General features: G+C 35.1%; 1 protein-coding gene across 2 annotated transcripts in view; it reads right to left on the bottom strand.

The window, feature by feature from the left end:
- SEMA3D (semaphorin 3D) overlaps positions 1-18,471 on the bottom strand; it is a 194,862-nt gene that overhangs the window by 117,948 nt on the left and 58,443 nt on the right. For both annotated transcript variants that reach the window (XM_027574136.2, XM_027574137.2), the window contains exon 2: positions 6,941-7,126. In XM_027574136.2, coding sequence (XP_027429937.2) covers positions 6,941-7,091 — 151 coding nt within the window. In that variant the 5' untranslated portion in view covers positions 7,092-7,126. The remainder of the gene's footprint in view (positions 1-6,940; positions 7,127-18,471) is intronic.

An 18,471-nucleotide genomic window follows, 5' to 3' on the forward strand; every position in this document is an offset into this window, starting at 1 on the left:
AAAAATCCTATTGGCTCTACCTACATATAATCCTCTTCTCCTACTTCCACTGCAACTGGTCTGGCCCACAGACCATCATTTCTCACCTGCATTATTACAACATGTCAGTTTCCCTGAATTCTCCCTTTCAGCGTATGTACAACACAGAAACCAAAATGATCCTATAACAGTGAGTCAGATTATGTCACCTCTGTGCCAAAATTCTCCAGTAGGATTTCCATAACACTCAGACTAAAAGCCAATGTTTTAACAATGACAACAGGGGAAGGATCTAATCTTTTCTCCCCCCTTCTATTAACTCTCTGATTTAGTCGAACTTCTTTCCCCCATCCAACTGTTTTTCAGCCATACTGTCTTCCTTAGGATCCTTAAACATGGCAGACAATTTTCACCTTATAACCTTTGCATTTGATGTTCCTTTTGCCAAAAAATGTTGCTTTCCCAAGTATCTGCATGATTTGCAACAGCAATTTCTTAAGTATTTGTAAAAACATCACTCTCAGTGAGTTATTTTCCTTACCACCATACTTGACTACCATACCCCCACCATTCTCTAGCTAACTTCCATGATTCATTTCTCTCCATAGCAATTTTCACCTCCTATTTTGCTATGCAATGTACTTATGTATGATCTGCCTTTCTATATCAGCATATAAACCACATGATGATAGGGAGTTTTGCCTCTTCTATTTGCTGATATATCCCCCTGTTGCCAGAACAAGGCCAGAAATGTAATGGGCACTCAGAAACTATTGTTATTAACTGTTTATAGTTAAATATCTCATCCACAATAAGATTATCCTTGAACTCTTAAAACCACAGAAGCCCAACTGAACAGCCTCAGTTTAGAGAAAATACATCTGGGAAAACAAGTGACTCCATTCAAATGTGGCACATTTTCCAAAATTAAACCATCAATGACTTGCTTTATAGAAAAATACATATATTACATGAGAGTGCTTACTATAAGATTGATAATGCTTCTTCACTAAGTACTTAGGGAGAGGTATTCAGAGCAAGCCAGTTTCTTTTCCCATGAATTTGACAACAAAAATGTCCACTTTAGATTGCATCATGTGGTCTGAAACCCTGAGTGATTTTACGATACACTTTAAGCCACTCTGAGGGCTACCAACCAATCAAAGACACTACTCTTATCAAGGCCAACAATGATCTTTTAAACTGTAAGGGCTTATTAACTACTAGAAGACCACAACAGTAAAAATACTAGAAAGTACCTTTAATAAATTCACAATCTGTGGGTGGTACTTAACTGCAGGAAACTAACTCCAGTAGAAAATGCTTTGGGAGTACGTGGAAGCAATTTTAATATGTGTTATAAACAAGAGGGAGCTACATAATATTTTTCAAATTGTTTCCAGAAGGAAACCTTTGGTCTGCAACCATTCACATGGAGCAAGATAATAACGTTTCACAAAAAATAATAATTGATAGCATTTATTACATGCTTACTATGCCAAACACGGTTAGAGGTGCTTTACATGGGTCAACACACCTTAACAATATCCTGACTGGAATTGAATAAATTAATGCATTTAGATTTACTGTTACACTTCCTGTGTTACGAATAAGAAAAGGGCAGCACAGAAAATAAACATCCAGATATCTCACAACTAGTAGGAACAGTTAAAACCTACGCAGTTTGGTTTTCTTCACTTTTATATCATGCTGATCAAGATAATAGAACTAATGTTAGACTAGTCAAATCAAACAAGTTACATGAGTCAAATAACCATGAATCTCTTCCTGAGACACATGCTGCATTGCACAGCTAAATAATTTATAAATAAAGAAAAATATACAGATTAATCCACTTATTTCTCAGAAGATTCCAACAAAACAAAGAACCATTCTATTAAATATATTGTTTTAGTTATACAATAGAAGAAAAAATGTTAAAGGTGATTTCAAGTTTTTCTTGTCTATGAAAATACATATAATTTTTGGAGGATCAAAAAATAGTACTTCGATAGTTATTGAGAAGAACATATTGGCAAAAAAGTAATGTGAAAACTTATATATATATATTTTTTGTATCTTGATATCTGTGTTCCTGAATAATGGTTCCCTCAGGGACACCAGGTGGCAAAAGCATGGCCTTGAACTACAGAGATAAAAACACACAACTTAATTTTGCCACTTAATATATGCTTCTTGTTTTGGGGCAAGGCCTTCAGGCTCTGAGTCTCAGAGGTTCTTATCTAAAAATAGGTACAAAAACAATGGTTTTCAGGGTATCCTCAAACAGATATAATAAAGTCCAAGTAGAGTCCTTGGAGCCTGTCACTCTCTTATTTTATATTCTTTTTTTTTTTAAGATTTTATTTATTTGACAGAGAGAGACACAGCGAGAGAGGAAACACAAGCAGGGGGAGTGGGAGAGGGAGAAGCAGGCCCCACTGAGCATGGAGCCCGATGTGGGACTTGATCCCAGGACCCTGGGACCATGACCTGAGCCAAAGGCAGATGCTTAATGGCTGAGTCACCCAGGTGCCCACTTGTTTTATATTCTTCATAGCACTTCCCACTATTTGAGATGATATTCATTTATTTATTTACCTGCTCTTTGTCTCTTTATCTGGAAAAGAAGTTCAAAGGGAACAGTGACTTTTCTCGGGCCTAATGAACAGGTGGTTACTCCATATATATTTGCAGGATGGGTGAATATATGGTAACTACTAAGTGGGTTAGTTTTCTTCCTCATGTCTAATATGTGGGAGTTCAGTGTTGACTAGCTCGTGTTTTGTGGGTTTACTGTGATTCTTTGAGATAGCAAGAGCTTTAGGTTGAAAATATTCAAATGGAATTGATAGCTGACTTCTCTTTATGCCAGGTTCAAAAGGATGTGATAAGAAAAATACTGTATGTATGAGATATATGCATATGCATGTATCCTATATATACATATGTGTAATATATATATAATAAGTCATTCACATGTAAATTAGTATTAAAATCTAAAATTAGGAAAGGAAAAAGAAAGGCTAAAGGGACTATGCAAAAAAAAATATGAAAAAAAACCCCTACAATTCATCATAAGAAATGAGACTTTGTATATTAACTTTCATTTTTCTTCTCCTGTTCCAAAGTTTTTGTCCATTTCCTCTTTGTGTTATCAACGTCATTTTCTGGTTTTCCAAACAAATAATCTTGCAGACATTAATGATCCCTGGGTATAAATATCCTTAACCCATATGATTTCCTTTGTGATGATTATGAAATACAGAATGTTTACATTATTACGGGACTGAAATAGGTCATCTCTCAAAAGTTATTTTTATTACATCTGAAGTATAAACTGTACACATGACTATGAGAAGCCCACCTTGTAGGGCAAAATATATATAATAAACTTAAAACATGAAATCCAGAAATATAGAACATCCTGATCTTCAAGGTTCCTTACTTGTTATTCAAGAAACAGATTTAGTATGCACACATGTGCAAGAATTCAAAATATGCAACTGAAGGGAAATCTCTTTACAAAACAATAGAACCAAACAAGTTCCTGTGGATTCAGAGGTTCAACACTAAGTCTTTATCAAAGAGCATTCTTTGGATAAAATGGTTATTATATTTTCTGTTGGCCTTTAAGAAATCCCTCAAAATAATCTTGCAGCTGTTCAAAGTAGCTAACTCTACTGATACTGGCTGCATCTCTGGTCAGCATCTAAGGAAGCGTGAACCATGGAAAGCAAAGAAAACAAAGCTAAGTCTGTGACCATAAAAATTATTTTTGAAAACAAAATAATTTTTCACTTTAGCTGATTTTTCTAACCTCACATTCTGGCAGTATTTTAATGCCCAAAGCACAGACTTTAAGACTCTTCCAAAGCTATCCAAGCAATGGGTGGTACTGGCTGATCTCAATTCATTAGTCAGGATCAGGAAAGAAGGAAGATGCCAAGAGAGACTTACAATCATTATCTCAGAAGTAGGAATGTGGTATACAGGCACTTTTTGTCACCATAACCCCAAACTGGTAGGAATTCTGTATGTCATAACTATATATTCTGGAATAGCCCACTTAAAAATAGTAGGATTTGACCTACTTTAGTCCAAAACTCTCAGATATGATACAGACAAGGTGGACAGGGAAGCTGTTCACATGCTTGGAAGTGGATGGGAAATGTGGACGTGGTAGGGCTGAACAGATGATTTCCAAAGAGAAGATTCCGTATTCTTTAAAGTGTAAAGAGGAGTGCTCTGTAAGCGTTGTGAATACTTCTCCTAGCAAAGATGACTACTCTGTTATTAGCATACAATCTGGAAATGAATGGCTAATGGTAGCTATGGGGAACTCATAGGTGGGTGTGTGTGTATCTTTTGAGGGTGGGTCAGGAGATATCCGTAATTCCTATCCTGCATCCAATCTTTGCTACTGCTTACCAGACTTTGACATGTAAATTACCTAAATGTAGAGAAAAACCTTAAAAATACAACACTTAGAAAGTATAATATAAGGGTGCCTGGTGGCTCAGTTGGTTAGGCAACTGCCTTCAGGTCAGGTCATGATCCTGGAGTCCCGGGATCGAGTCCCACATCAGGCTCCCTGCTCAGCAGGGAGTCTGCTTCTCCCTCTGACCCTCTTCCCTCTCATGCTCTCTATCTCTCATTCTCTCTCTCTCAAATAAATGAATAAAATCTTTAAAAAAAAAAAAGTATAATATAAGAACCATCAAAAGAGTAGTTCTTACTGCATTTAATCCAACACTTAATTAACCAGTTCCCTTTTTATAAAAACACTAGGTGCTGAGAGAAGTGACAGTCGATACAGAGATAACTAAAACAAGATTTTGAACTCATAGGGTTGATTCCAAGTCCAAAAACACATTCATACAAAAACAAAACAAAACAAAAAAAACTTTAACTAGATGAACTAACTAGTAACAGGCTGTACAGAATTCACTAATGATGTTTTTCTATCTGTAGAGATTGATTTATTTTTCCAATGATCAACTTACCACATTGGGGTTAATATTTTACAGTCACTTGTATGAAATTGTGATTATGAACTCAAATGATCACAATGACAATCTACCTTTTTCCATACATTTATCAAAAGGCACAACATCTTACAAGTCTATAGATCTCTTTTGGCCACCCAGTGATCTTAAACAGAGCATGTGTCCCTCTTCAACTCTTAACTCTGTTAATTTTGACAAATGAAAATTATATCATCAGTCAAATACAAGCATGGTGCTTCTGTAAATGTTAAAGTTCACTCTGGTCGTTAAGTGCATCAGGGAAGAACTGCTAATGACCAGGACCTAAGAAACAGGATCAGGCACCTGGGCTCTATGCAGCATGAGGCTGACTCAAGAGCTGAGCCATGACGCAATCTGAGACCCTTGGCAAATTTCTCAGTTTCTCGGTACCTCCGCATCTTCACATAAGGGAAGGGGATGATAATAATCCCCACCATACCGGGTGGTGGTGAGAATGAAAGGACAACACACAGTCCTTATACCAATGCTTCGCTCATAATGAATCATCAGTGAGTGGTAACTATTAAAGTGTCTTTGCAAGCCCGCTTTATTTTGCATTGTTCACACAAATCAGTGCAATGTTCTAATTCATTGTATCATAGGAACCAGAGAGCGTTCCCTTTTTTCTTCCTTCAACATCTTTATTTTCAAAATTGCTGCATCTCTCTTTATCTCTTTTTTTTTCATTGTTTGGAGTTTAATATTTGTTTTCTGTTCCTTTTCTTAAGGTGAATTTTGAATACAGGCAAATGAACAAATCAGACTTTTGCATATGATGGGTTGTGAAAAATCCACATAATTGAATAATCACATCCCTTATCAGGATAGAGAACTCTTCCATAATCCCAGAAATTTCTCCCTCATATGTCTTCCCTGTTAATCCTCCCCTCAACCACACAGAGGCAACATTCTGTTTTTGCTTTTTCAGCTGTTTTAAAAATCCTAGAAAAATATAAGAACTCAAAAATAATACGTTGCCCTAACTCTTTAATTCATGAGATATAAATTCCAAACAAATGCCAACATATGAAATGTGTAATGGACTGTATAATGCTAATCCCATTTCCACTTACATTCGATATCAAGTTAGGTTTTATTATTGATATTTCATTTGAGTTCAGAAAGTAACTTGTCTTAAAGATCAGAGGATATTAAAACTGTAGGCATAATTTTTTCCTCCCAAGTTCAGAATAGAGGAGTATAAGTCTCCTACATTCCTCTCATTACTTGAAGTATTAAAGAAGCCAAGAAAAGAAAAGAAAGGAAAAGAAAAGAAAAGAAAATATCTTTAAGCATAAAACTTGGCCGGTTCTCTCTCTCTGTGAATATGTCTATCTACACAAACATACCCATACATAAGTTGACTAAATATAACTCATATAAACTTTACTTTCATATTAATTTAAACATTTAAAAACAATTAGCTTAGCAGATTTCATTTCTTAGTTTTTCATCTCTATATTTCAAGCCTTTCACAGGGTCTTTTTAAAATAATAAATACGTATATGTTTGAGATCTTAAAGGTATCTTAGTGTGATAATTTTTTTTAAGATATCTTACTGTTTTTAAATATAAATTGCCTTGAACTAGGGATAAAATAATTAGTATAAGCCATATGAAATTAATGTATTTCTATTTTTAGGGATTGATTTTTTTTTAATACAAAACTGATTATAACCAACAGACCAAAATCTCCTAATTATGCTAATCAGTTGTTGATCATTGTAAATAATGAGCTGAAAAGTGTACATGAACACCTTTGGCACCATTTTCCTCACAAAAATAAGAAATAATTGGGCTTTGTGTTCTATAATAATATTTTTATTAACTGATGCCAATACTATAAACATTTCACTGAAGTCAGTATGCATTTCTAAATAAAAGAAATACAGTAATTAAAAAGACAATCTGAAAAACATTTACACACTTACCTTTGTAAGTCAGCTTGAGTCGTGGAATATTTTGCTTAGAAGTTCCAATGACTGGAAGAAATAGCATGGTCATGCATAATATCATCAAGGCATGAAAAAGGTGAAAGTCGTGGCTCCTGAACTTTGGTCTCTCATTTTTATTAGCAGTCATTTTGAAAACAATGTCCTCTTTCAAAGGGTGTTAATCTAAAAAATAAGAAAATAGCTATTAATATAGCAGTTTGTAGATTTTCCTAGATTTACTAAATCATAATTTTCTGAATGTGTATAGATTTTTAAAAAATAATTGCTCCTTCTCGCTTGTTTATCTTGCAAATTGCTACAAAGGAAAGAAATCAGAGTTGAATAATAAAATTCAGGTCTGCCTTTACACAGATGCAGAGATCAAGCCATAACTAAATTTCAACTACTTATGATGATTAGCATTTCTTCCTCTATTAAAGTTTGCTTGTTCTAACACAAATGCAGAAGGAACCAACTCTTTCTAACTCGATGAGTTCTTTACTCAGATAAGAATACTAGTAGAAGCCCATTCTTTCCCCATATCATCCCTGAGGAAAAAGATCCGTAGGCAAAAGCAAATAAAAGCTGTTATTTTCAGGGAGTTAATTTCTTGTTTCTGATATAAAGATGTTTTAAAAGTCTACTTAAGGGGCGCCTGGGTGGCTCATTGGTTAAGCGTCTGCCTTCGGCTCAGGTCATGATCCCAGGGTCCTGGGATCAAGCCCCGCATCGGGCTCCCTGCTCCGCGGGAAGCCTGCTTCTCTCTCTCCCACTCCCCCTGCTTGTGTTCCCTCTCTTGCTGTGTCTCTCTCTGTCAAAAAAAAAAAAAAAAAAAAAGAAAAAATAGTGTACTTAAGGGGAGCCTGGGTGGCTCAGTCAGTTAAGTGTCTGCCTTCGGCTCAGGTCATGATCCCAGGGTCCTGAGATCAAACCCTGTGTCAGGCTCCCTGCTCCGTGGGGATCCTGCTTCTCCCTCTCCCTCTGCTGCTCCCCGCTGCTTGTGCTGTCCTTCTCTCTCTCAAATAAGTAAATAAAATCTTTAAAAAAATAAAAATAAAAGTCTACTTAAAATTGGAAAAATTAGGTATGATTAGGTCAGGGCCACCACTACAAATTTTAGGCCTGGGATGATGCAAGTTTGGTTGTCTGTTTTTGTTTTGTTTAAGATTTTATTTATTTGAGAGAGAGCACAAGAAGGGAGAGTGGCAGAAGGAGAGGGGGAAGCAGGCTCCCCGCTGAGCAGAGAGCCCAACGTGGGGCTCGATCCCAGGACCCTGAGATCATGACCTGAGCCGAAGTCGGACACAACCGACTGAGCCACTCAGGTGCCCCAGTTGTCTTTGTTAAGACATGGAATAAATTAAAACACATATTTCAAACTAAGCCATATAATAATAATTACAAATAATAGTCATTGAATATTTATATGTACCAGATACTTTTTGTTTTAAAGTGCTTTCCATAAATGAAATGACTTAATGCTTTTAAATTAACAAGGAGGCCATTAGACTCTGGCAGCTCTGATGAGGTGGTGGCCTCCTTAAGCAAATGGAAATCTAAGTCTATAAATGCCTCAAAGTCACAAAATCAAAACATTAGGGATAACCAATCACAACCAACCAACTAGGCCTTAGGCTATAGCTAATTCTTTCTTTGCTTCAGCACTTTCTCCACACAAGTCTCTCCCTGACTCCTGAAGGCAAAGCACTGCTAACCACTTCCAGTTTGGCACTACATGACTGGAACCAATTTTTGCACAAAAAAACTTAAAATTTTAATATGTCTATCTTTTAATAATGCTACTATAGTCATAAAGGATGGATAATTATTTACCTCATTTTACAGATGAGGAAACTGAGGTATAGAGTTAAATGGTTCTCCCAAGGTCACGTGGCAGATAAAAAGTAGATAAAAATATGTGGTCAGGACTTTAGCTAGAGTTGGCCTCTTAAAACCCTGTCTTTGGGTGCTTTTCAAGATGGTAGAATCACGTGATCTTCAACTCTTGCAGTCTTCAACCTCTCTTCTTTCTCCACAAAGTTATGACTGTCTTTCTAAGAAATAGACCACAGAAAGGATCTTGCTATGCTTACTTCCAGGCAAGATTCCAGATGTAGTACCTGCTTTAAATTCTGTCCAAATAATTTCTGTGCTTTCTTGGTAATAGTTGTAGCCAAAATAAAAAAGTCTTATCCTTTAAATAATTTTCTAATTATTTAATATCAAAATATTCTATGTTTATATGGGTTAGTTCTTTTCTTTTAAGATTTTACTTATTTGACAGACAGAGAGGGAACACAAGTAGGGGGAGTGCGAGAGAGAGAAGCAGGCTTTCTGCTGAGCAGGGAGCCCGATGTGGGGTTCGATCCCAGGACCCTGGGATCATGCTCTGAGCTAAAGGCAGACGCTTAACCTACTGAGCCACCCAGGAGCCCCTGTTTGGTTTAGTTTTAAGAGAAGGTCTAATATGAGTGAACTTTCTTATGAAAGATCAACCCTTTAGTAAATGCTTATGCATATCAAGGATCTAGTTACTCTGAATCTCAGAACTTAAGATCAATCTGGGAAAATGAAGTAAAATAAAATTTAGGGATGTATTGATTTATTGTTATACTTGATAAACATTTTAAGGATACTACAAATTTTATGTTTCTTCATGAAATGTTTACTATGAATCTTATTAAATTATATTTTATATATATATTTTTTAAAAATAAATATTTTTATATTATAATAATTTACTTTAATTATCTCCAAAGATACCTATAGGATGTACCTAACTATTCTGTCTTGTGTGTAATCCGTGCATATTTAATTCTTTGATTTAGAAAATTACTGCATATGTAAATAATCAAGGTAATTTAGATACTCATTTAAGTGTGACGCCTGGGTGGCTCAGTTGGTTGAGCGTCCGACACTTGATTTCTGTTCAGGTCGTGATCTCAGGGTCCTGGGATCCAGCATGGAGTTGGGCTCCACACAGTGGGGAGTCTGCTTGAGGATTCTCTTCCTCTGCCTTTCCCTCTGCCCGTCCCAACCCTCTCCCACCCCACCCCCACTCATACACACTTGCTTGCTCACTCTAAAACAAATAAATCTTTAAAAAAAGAATATTGTACTAAATATGCCACATATTACATATTTTCACATTTACTTGACATTCCTTGAGCAGTATTAATTAGATATAATTTGAGAGAAAACAAGAATGTCCTTCTGACCAAAAAGATCTATTCCATCAGTAGCACTTTATGAAAATTTTAGTTTTTAAAATTTCATTAATGCGTAAAATAAAACACTAACAAAGTTCTTCTTTAAATAATATATTTAAAATAAATTCTTAAAAAATAAAAAACTGTATTATTTTAAAGCTAGTAGGACAAAATGTTTGTTACTGCCACAAAAGAGTCACTTTAGCTGGTCCACAGGAAAATTTATCAGGACTAGTTTTAAATTATGTGAGTTTTAAGTTTCAATCTCTTAAGAAATGAATCTTGTAATTTTTGAATTTGTCAATTATGCCAGTAAAAAATAGATACATTCTTTGACTTACAGGTTCTCCTTAAAAACTTACTACTTTCATGCAAATAAGAACATATGTACAAGAATATATATGTTAACAGTCATTAACATCACAGCTAGTCCCCAACCATTTGTTATGATGAGGAAAAAGATAAGACTCTTTTCGGAAAGAAGGGGTTGATTACAATAATTAAAGCACTATGAAACGATTTCTAAAATCAAGATATTTTGGGGATGCTATGGAAGATAGCTCAAAGGAGTACCATATAGATTTAAGCAGGACAAGGAGAGTTTCATGGAGGACAGTGAAAGGAGAACGGAAAGCAAAGAGAGAGAGTTTCAGAAGGCAGTGATAACTCATTAAGGGTTCTTGAAAAGCCAGAAGCATTTTAGACTTGGTTAGACTGCCAAGCGTTGGAGGGATATAATAGCATCATCCAGAAAGGTGCAAGAGAGAGGAGATGAACTTGACCTAACTGCTAACTGTGCCTCATGCCCGTTCTGGTACCTAATATATTATGACTCGGATAATGCCATTACTCCACACTGCCTTTGATATTAGATCATATGTGCTGATCCTATTCGTATGCATCAGTGACTCTAATCCCATTTGCCTGTTCCTTTCATTTTTCCCTCTATCTACATGTTAGCAGAATATAGGTATCTGACTGCAGATCCATAGCCTTGGCATACACACGTGTATTCCTCCACTTATCCTTCCTCCCACTTCCCACTCCCCTCCCCCCAAAAATGAGAGGTAAATTGAATATAGAGTTTACGTGTATTAAACTTCTCATTAGGCTTAGTTTTTCTGAGCTTCTGCACATGTGAAATACTACCTTTTTCTTCATGACATGCAACAATGCTTGTAACATGAATGTATGTTTAGGTACACAGGCAAAAAGAGAGGGAACTTTCCATGTGTGCATTTTATTAGCAATAATGACCTCAGTACAGGACCTTTCTTGGGAATTAATGACCAGTTGGGGTTAATGGCCCTTGGCTATGTATTGAGATATCTACTCCTCCAACTGATCATTAATCGCTAAGACATGCCCTGTGCCTCCAACGCTATAACTTAAGATGATTGATGTTTTGGTTTTCATTGAACAGTAGTCATACTGTTCCTTGTAACCCAATGCATTAATACTGTTAAATAAGTTAAAAATCAAAGTGCTGTTTTCCTTGCTACATGACATTCCGATAAGTGCATGCACGTGCTGTTACATATGCTAAGGGTGAGAGACAAAATAAAACAAAAATCCTGAAACTGCCGGAACTTTTTTTTTAACTTTAAATATTTTTCTACTATAAAACAGTCACTCTCCATAATCTGCTGTTCCTGATTCATTGTTTTTCTTCCCAACAATCCTCTGAATTCAATAGTTAATCTTTTAATTGAGGTAATTTATGGGTTAAGTGTATAGCCAACAATCTCTCCACTAATCTATTGATATTTTGCCATCTTCCTTCCAGTGGATGTGGATGTGTGTGTGTGTGTGTGTGTGTGTGTGTGTGTGTGTGTGTGTTGTGTACGCACACGTGTGGGTCCTGCATCTGGGAGGAATTACAGAGAGAAGTAGGTGTGATTTAACCTAAAGTGGGTGGATTTAGTGAATTGCATAGGTTATACTGCAAGCTACTGTCTGTAACAAGCTCGACCTGGAGCCAATTAACTGAATGTAATCTATTCCAGATGTTCACTGGAACAAACAGCACTCTCGGGAATCTTCAGATGTGGAGCCAATGGAGAGTGTTCCGATTATGAGAGATTTTTATACACTGTTCCACTAAATCAGAGATCCAAATGCATAATCTAACATTCAAGAAGGCCTTGTGCTATTTCCCAAAGGAATACAAAGAGTCCAGGACTTACTGAATGGATAGTAACTCGTCAAAAATATTATTTGAGGAGTAGGGGTTATCAAATTTTGTATGTGAACTTTATTGATTTGCTTAATTTATTTATATTCATCTATTCCAAATGTCATTAAGATAATGTATAATTATGGTGGAAATTATATGCATAGGACAAGAATTAAAATATACAAGTCTTGACACATAAAAACCTGAACACTTAGATTTAGGATTTTTTCTCAGGTGTGTGTGTGTGTGTGTGTGTGTGTGTGTGTGTGTATGTGTGTGCTGGGAAAGGAGGCAAAGAATCCTTGATTTTTTAATTTATAAAGAGTTATTTGTTCCTCATACCTTCATGGTACACATAAGGTCAGTTGAGACTTTTTTACTCATTCAGGAGACATGAGGAATGATGACTACACCCAAATTAATAGTATTATCGGTATAAGCTTACTTTGGCTTAACTGTAGCTCATATTTTTGAATCACTGTTTGATTAGATGGTTTTTCTGTAGGATACACAAAACTGATAAATTATTAGTAACATGACTTCATGGTAAGGATATGGACAAGAAACCAGATAGAAATTATAGAAGAAACTTGAGAGTCAAAGAGACAATACAGGCAAAAAAGAGAAGCTTTTTGTTTGCAGAGGGCTATCTTATATTCCATGGATCGAGTACAGTGATAACAAAGCAGAATGCAAGTGGTATGTATAAAGATCCACCAGGATGGAGCTTGGAATGCTAAAACTTTTTTTTTATTCAATTATCTTTATTAACCTATAAATGTTACATTTTATACATAATATCTAGTTGTTTTCTCAAAGGGATCTATCTTTTAGTACATCATGGTAATAATAAAAAGCCGAGTTAAGATGGCTAAACTTCAACCTAGCATTTTAATATCCTCCGGACAAGGCAAGCTAGAAAGTCAATCACTTTATGCACATCAGAGTAGTGTTCCAAAATAACTAGGCAGCTACTACACTTTCAAGCAAGGGAAGAAAAAAACTTCCATTTTGATCTTTTTGTGTTCCAGCAAATTATACTTTCAATTAACAGCAACAAGGATATCATAAAAAATGCTGTGCTTTTCAAATCTCTGAACTTCAATACAAATTAAAATAGTAGTACCGGAGTCTTTTGGGAGGCAAACCACTATCAGTTAAATTCATCAGTGTAGCTGAGCCTCTTTATCGATATTTTATCTCATCCATTCTAAATTTCTCTTTGCATGTTTTCTAATATATTTAATATCCTACTACTTTAGCACAGTCAGGGATATGCAATCACTGCCCAAATGTACAGGACTATCACCAGTGAGTAGAATTTATGGGGCAGCAAATTTTCACTGAAAAATTTTAACTGTCCATTAATGGACTTCATTGTTTTAAGATATCATGACTTCCTCAACAATTAATATATTCCCATGGAGTCTGAAAGACCATCTGATTTTTTTAGAGATCATGAAAAACAGACTTAACATTTAATTAAATGTTAATTTACTTCCTTACATCCTTATGGATATTTCACTACATACCAAACTAAACATGAATATCATCAGGAATCAGCTGTAAAGTTGAGCCGAATTCTTTGTAAGTAAAGATGTATTACAGTAGTTACATTTTTATTTTGCAGGGGTTTAAGCACAATGTCTACATTTCTAAAATACACTGAAAATATATTGTATAAATACCTGCTCAACAAAGCCCCATTGTTGCAGGTTACTTGGGTTCGCATGTCTTATAGCCTTATACTTATGGCCACATCAAATTATTCAGGATCTCAGCCCTAATGAATCCAGTTCAATAGAAAACAACAGTAAGACTTTAGCACATACAAGTGTTACCTGTTAGGATTACTATCGTGGGTGGCACTTTTTCCTGAACATAACAGTAATAACAAAACAATGCTTATAAAAGGGTCCTAAAGAAATCAAGTGTCCCTAAGGTCCAAATTGCTCAAATAATTAACACATTTACCAAAAAAAAAAAATACAACACTACTGTAAGTGCCTTTATGTTAATCATCTTCCTTATCCTAAATTTCATATTATTTTGCTACTCAAGGAAGCACAGTTACCATCTCGTAGGGTCAGAAAAAATACCAATAGCATATCTTAGTTGGTCTCTCCTTAAATCTGATTAATCTACAATTCAAAGATTTAAGATTTTTCTTTCCAAATTCTCATACTCTAGAGAGTGTTTTAATCGATGTACCTTCTCACGACCAAGATCATCTTATTTCTCACCTTTTAGGATTCTGATATACACTTTGAGAATTATAGAATATTTATATTCTATGGAAATATTTATAGAAATTATAGAATACTTGGCAAATTTCAATGTCTGCCTTTTTTATTCAAAATATAAATGTATAAAACGGGGTGGTGAGTGACTCAGTTGGTTAAGTGTCTGCCATCTGCTCAGGTCATGATCCCAGGGTCCTGGGATCTAGCCTTGCATTGGGCTCCCTGCTCAGCGGGGACTCTGCTTCTCCCTCTCCCTCTGCTCCTCCCCCTGCACACGCTCTCTCCCTCACTCTCTCTCAAATAAATTAAAAAGATCTTAAAAAAATATAAATGTATAATTATTTAATCTGTTTTTTAAAATTTAACACCTCCACCTCAAATTTTCTGATATTTGACTCTCATGGTTTAAAAAAAAAATGTTTTTTTAATAAATAGAATGTTAAATAAAGCAGAGTAGGAATTATTACAATTAAGATGGCAAAACAATTGTATTCTCTTGGAATAATAAAATAAGAATTAGCCATGTGTTTATTATCGAGAGGATCTTCTAATTTATTTTACTGCTTTTAACTTTAAGGAATGTCATTATTATCAAAACTGAGCAATATTTTGGTAAAGATCCAAAAATTTTAACTTCCTTTCCTGAAATACATTATCTAGTTTTTAGTGTAGACATTGAGCTATATGTCCAATAAAGATTTTCCCAGACTTTATATTTATCTAATACTTCTGCTAATGTGATCAGTAAATGGATTTAAATCTTAAACTGACTCTTTAATGATAAAACGTACAAAATATTCTATATACCAACTAATGTAGTATCCGGATGGTCTCTGTGTCATCCGAAATAACCAAGCACTAGGAAACTTGTCTTTCAAGGCAACATAGGTATTTTATTATATTAAAAAAATATTATCATGGTGCTTGCTTCAGTAGTGCTTATATACTAGTGTTGGAACAATGCAAAGATGAATAAAGAGAAGAGCATGGTACCAGCATAATAATGACAGACAAATGTGTAGTTAAGACCTTTTTGTTTCCTGACCTGCGTGGTGGTCCTGGTCTTTACAATTTTCACACGTACATAACATTTTCCAATTAAAAATATTTGTTGAAATAATTAGTTATGTTAAAAAAAGGAAATGTAAAGAAATTTCTTTATCACTTAATGCATACTTTCTAATAAGACTGTGAAACAGGAAATTCACCATACCCTCAAAAACAATATACAGAGGTTATTAATTGCCAACCTATAAAAATTATATAAATCTTATACAAAATCATTTATGTACAGCAAATAGTACTTAAGTAATTTCCTACAGTGAGTCTAAATTAAAACATGGGTTTGCACTATAGTTAATTTAGAAGCTCAAGGCTGTAACTATTGGAAACTAGTAAATATTTACAAATGAATTAAGTCATGTTTTAAGACATATAATACAGGATAAATATAAGGATTCTCTGTAAAACTCCTCACTTTTAAATAAACAGACCAAGAAATCCAATCAAATCTACCAGTAATTCCAATATTTAACAGCAAACCTTTTAAGCAAAAAAAAAGGCTTATGGCAAGAAAAATGTGACATTGAACTTCATATTCACATAAATTCTCCAGGAATGCATGTAGTTTTAAGATCAAAACACTTAAAATAAGTTAAATGACTCCTATACAGCCTTTTTTTTTTAAGATTTTATTTATTTATTTGACAGAGAGAGACACAGCGAGAGAGGGAACACAAGCAGGGGGAGTGGGAGAGGGAGAAGCAGGCTTCCCGCTGAACAGAGAGCCTTACGTGGGGCTCGATCCCAGGATCATGACCCCAGCCAAAGGCTGATGCTTAACGACTGAGCAATCCAGGTGCCCCACAGCCCCCTTTTTTTTAAGTAAAAAAGATGTACTAAACACATTAACACTACTTGTTTCATCACTATTTAATGAAACACCTTAGGGAAATAAACTTTTCTAGCACCATGAGGCATTCATTCCATCTGCATAGAGAGGAGAGTTTAAATAATTCACTTCATAAACAGCACTACCTGGGAATAAAAATAGGCAGTGTGTGAAAGGAAACTTAGTGTCATACACAGACTTTAGTCCCAGTCTTCAAAGTAGATTTGAATTTCATGATATTGGAAATTTCATGACTCAACTGAGCTATATGGGTGATGCGCATTAAGGAGAGCACTTGTGATGAGCACCGGGTTTTATATGTAAGTGATGAGTTACTAAATTCCACTCCTGAAACTAATATTACTCTGTATGTTAAACTAGAATTTAAATAAAAACTTGAAACAAACAAAATAAATAAAATAATTTTAATGTGATCAATGTTATTTAACTTATTTTTAGCACATTGAATTCAAAACAACTGATTATGCAAACAAGGCAGCCTTTCAACAAATAAAAAATTTTCCAGCACTTTTGGCAGTAATAGTTTTTTTAATGATTATTGTTTATATTTATAGTGATGACAGATGTTCCATGGATTTCATCTTGGTTTAAAAGGTTTCATGTGCAATTGTTCCAATCCACGTATTTTTATTTTCACTCAACAGTTTTGAGCTTGGCAGATGAGGAAACTGAGGCAAAGAGACAGTACATCAGCGGCCAAGGCTTCTCAGCCAGAATCAGATGCAGGGTCAAGTTACCACACACACAGAGCTCCTCCAGGAATGCAGGTGAGGTGGATCGGGGGTGGGGAGGAGAGCCTATCCTGGGGTCCACACTGTCTAGAGAATGTGTCTGGAGATGGACAAGGGGTCTCAACCCAGGGGTTGTAACTGCTGGCATGCCCCCAGTCTCTCTTTGGCAACATCCAAAAGAACATTTGCGATGAGGACAATGCTCTGTATCTCGTCCAATATAGTGCTATGATCCCCACATGGCAAGCGAACACTTGAAAGGCAGGCGATCTAGAAACTGGATTTTAAATTTTATTAAGTTTTAATGAGCTTAGCTCCTTTTTTTTTTTCTTCTCTTGCTGATGTGTAGGTCAGGGGCTAGTCTATCTAATCTAGAGTAGTAAAAGTAGTATTTACTGGGTAATAATAGTAACCTTAGTTCTGGGATATTAAATGTAAGCACAGAACAAGAGAGGGCAGAAACATTTTTTTTTCTTTTTTTCTTTTTTTTTTTCCTGGTAAGAAAATCTACGCATTGACTGAAAGAATTTATAGGCACAATTTATCTGTTTTTTAGTTCTGAATGGAAAACTAATAGAGATTAACCTTAAAAATGTCCATTTTCTTTCCCTTAAACTTGTTTGAGTATGAAGATGACAAAGGTACTTTCTCATCTTTTTAATTCAGTGGCATTGGAAATTATTTTTTACAAACTAAATAGGACTAATTCTTGTTTATAGAAGAGCTACTTCTTTTTCACTATTTGCATTTCTAATTGTGTCTTTCTTAAGTGTCTACTTTAAAATAAATTTGCACATGTTCATCATAGGGGGGCTGCTAGTCCAGAAAAGGGCTAGGTGTCTGGAAGATGGTTATCCATAATAGAAGTCTGTGAAATTTGTCACAGATTCTTTACCAGCTACTACCAGAATTCAAGAACTCCCCAAATCCTGACCTACTCAATATTCTCACATTTGGTTTAGTTCTACTATTAAAACACTAAAAATAATCTTAAAAAAAGTTACAACTTTTATAAATAAACTGACATTATAATTTCTATTTTTCTACACTTAGAGGGTTGCACTGTTAAATTTCTTTTATTTACATTTCTAAATGGCCCCAGGTATAGCTATAACTCCTATGGGACATGTCACAAGTAGAGAAGAGGTAATTAAGCACTCAGGCACAAAGCCCAACTCTGCCATTTGCCTCCTGTTTATCAATAAAGTTACTTAACCTTATTGTGTCTCACTTACCACATCTGAAATAGTAAATAAT

The sequence above is a fragment of the Zalophus californianus genome, chromosome 12 (assembly GCF_009762305.2).
Source record: "Zalophus californianus isolate mZalCal1 chromosome 12, mZalCal1.pri.v2, whole genome shotgun sequence".
Taxonomy (NCBI): domain Eukaryota; kingdom Metazoa; phylum Chordata; class Mammalia; order Carnivora; family Otariidae; genus Zalophus; species Zalophus californianus.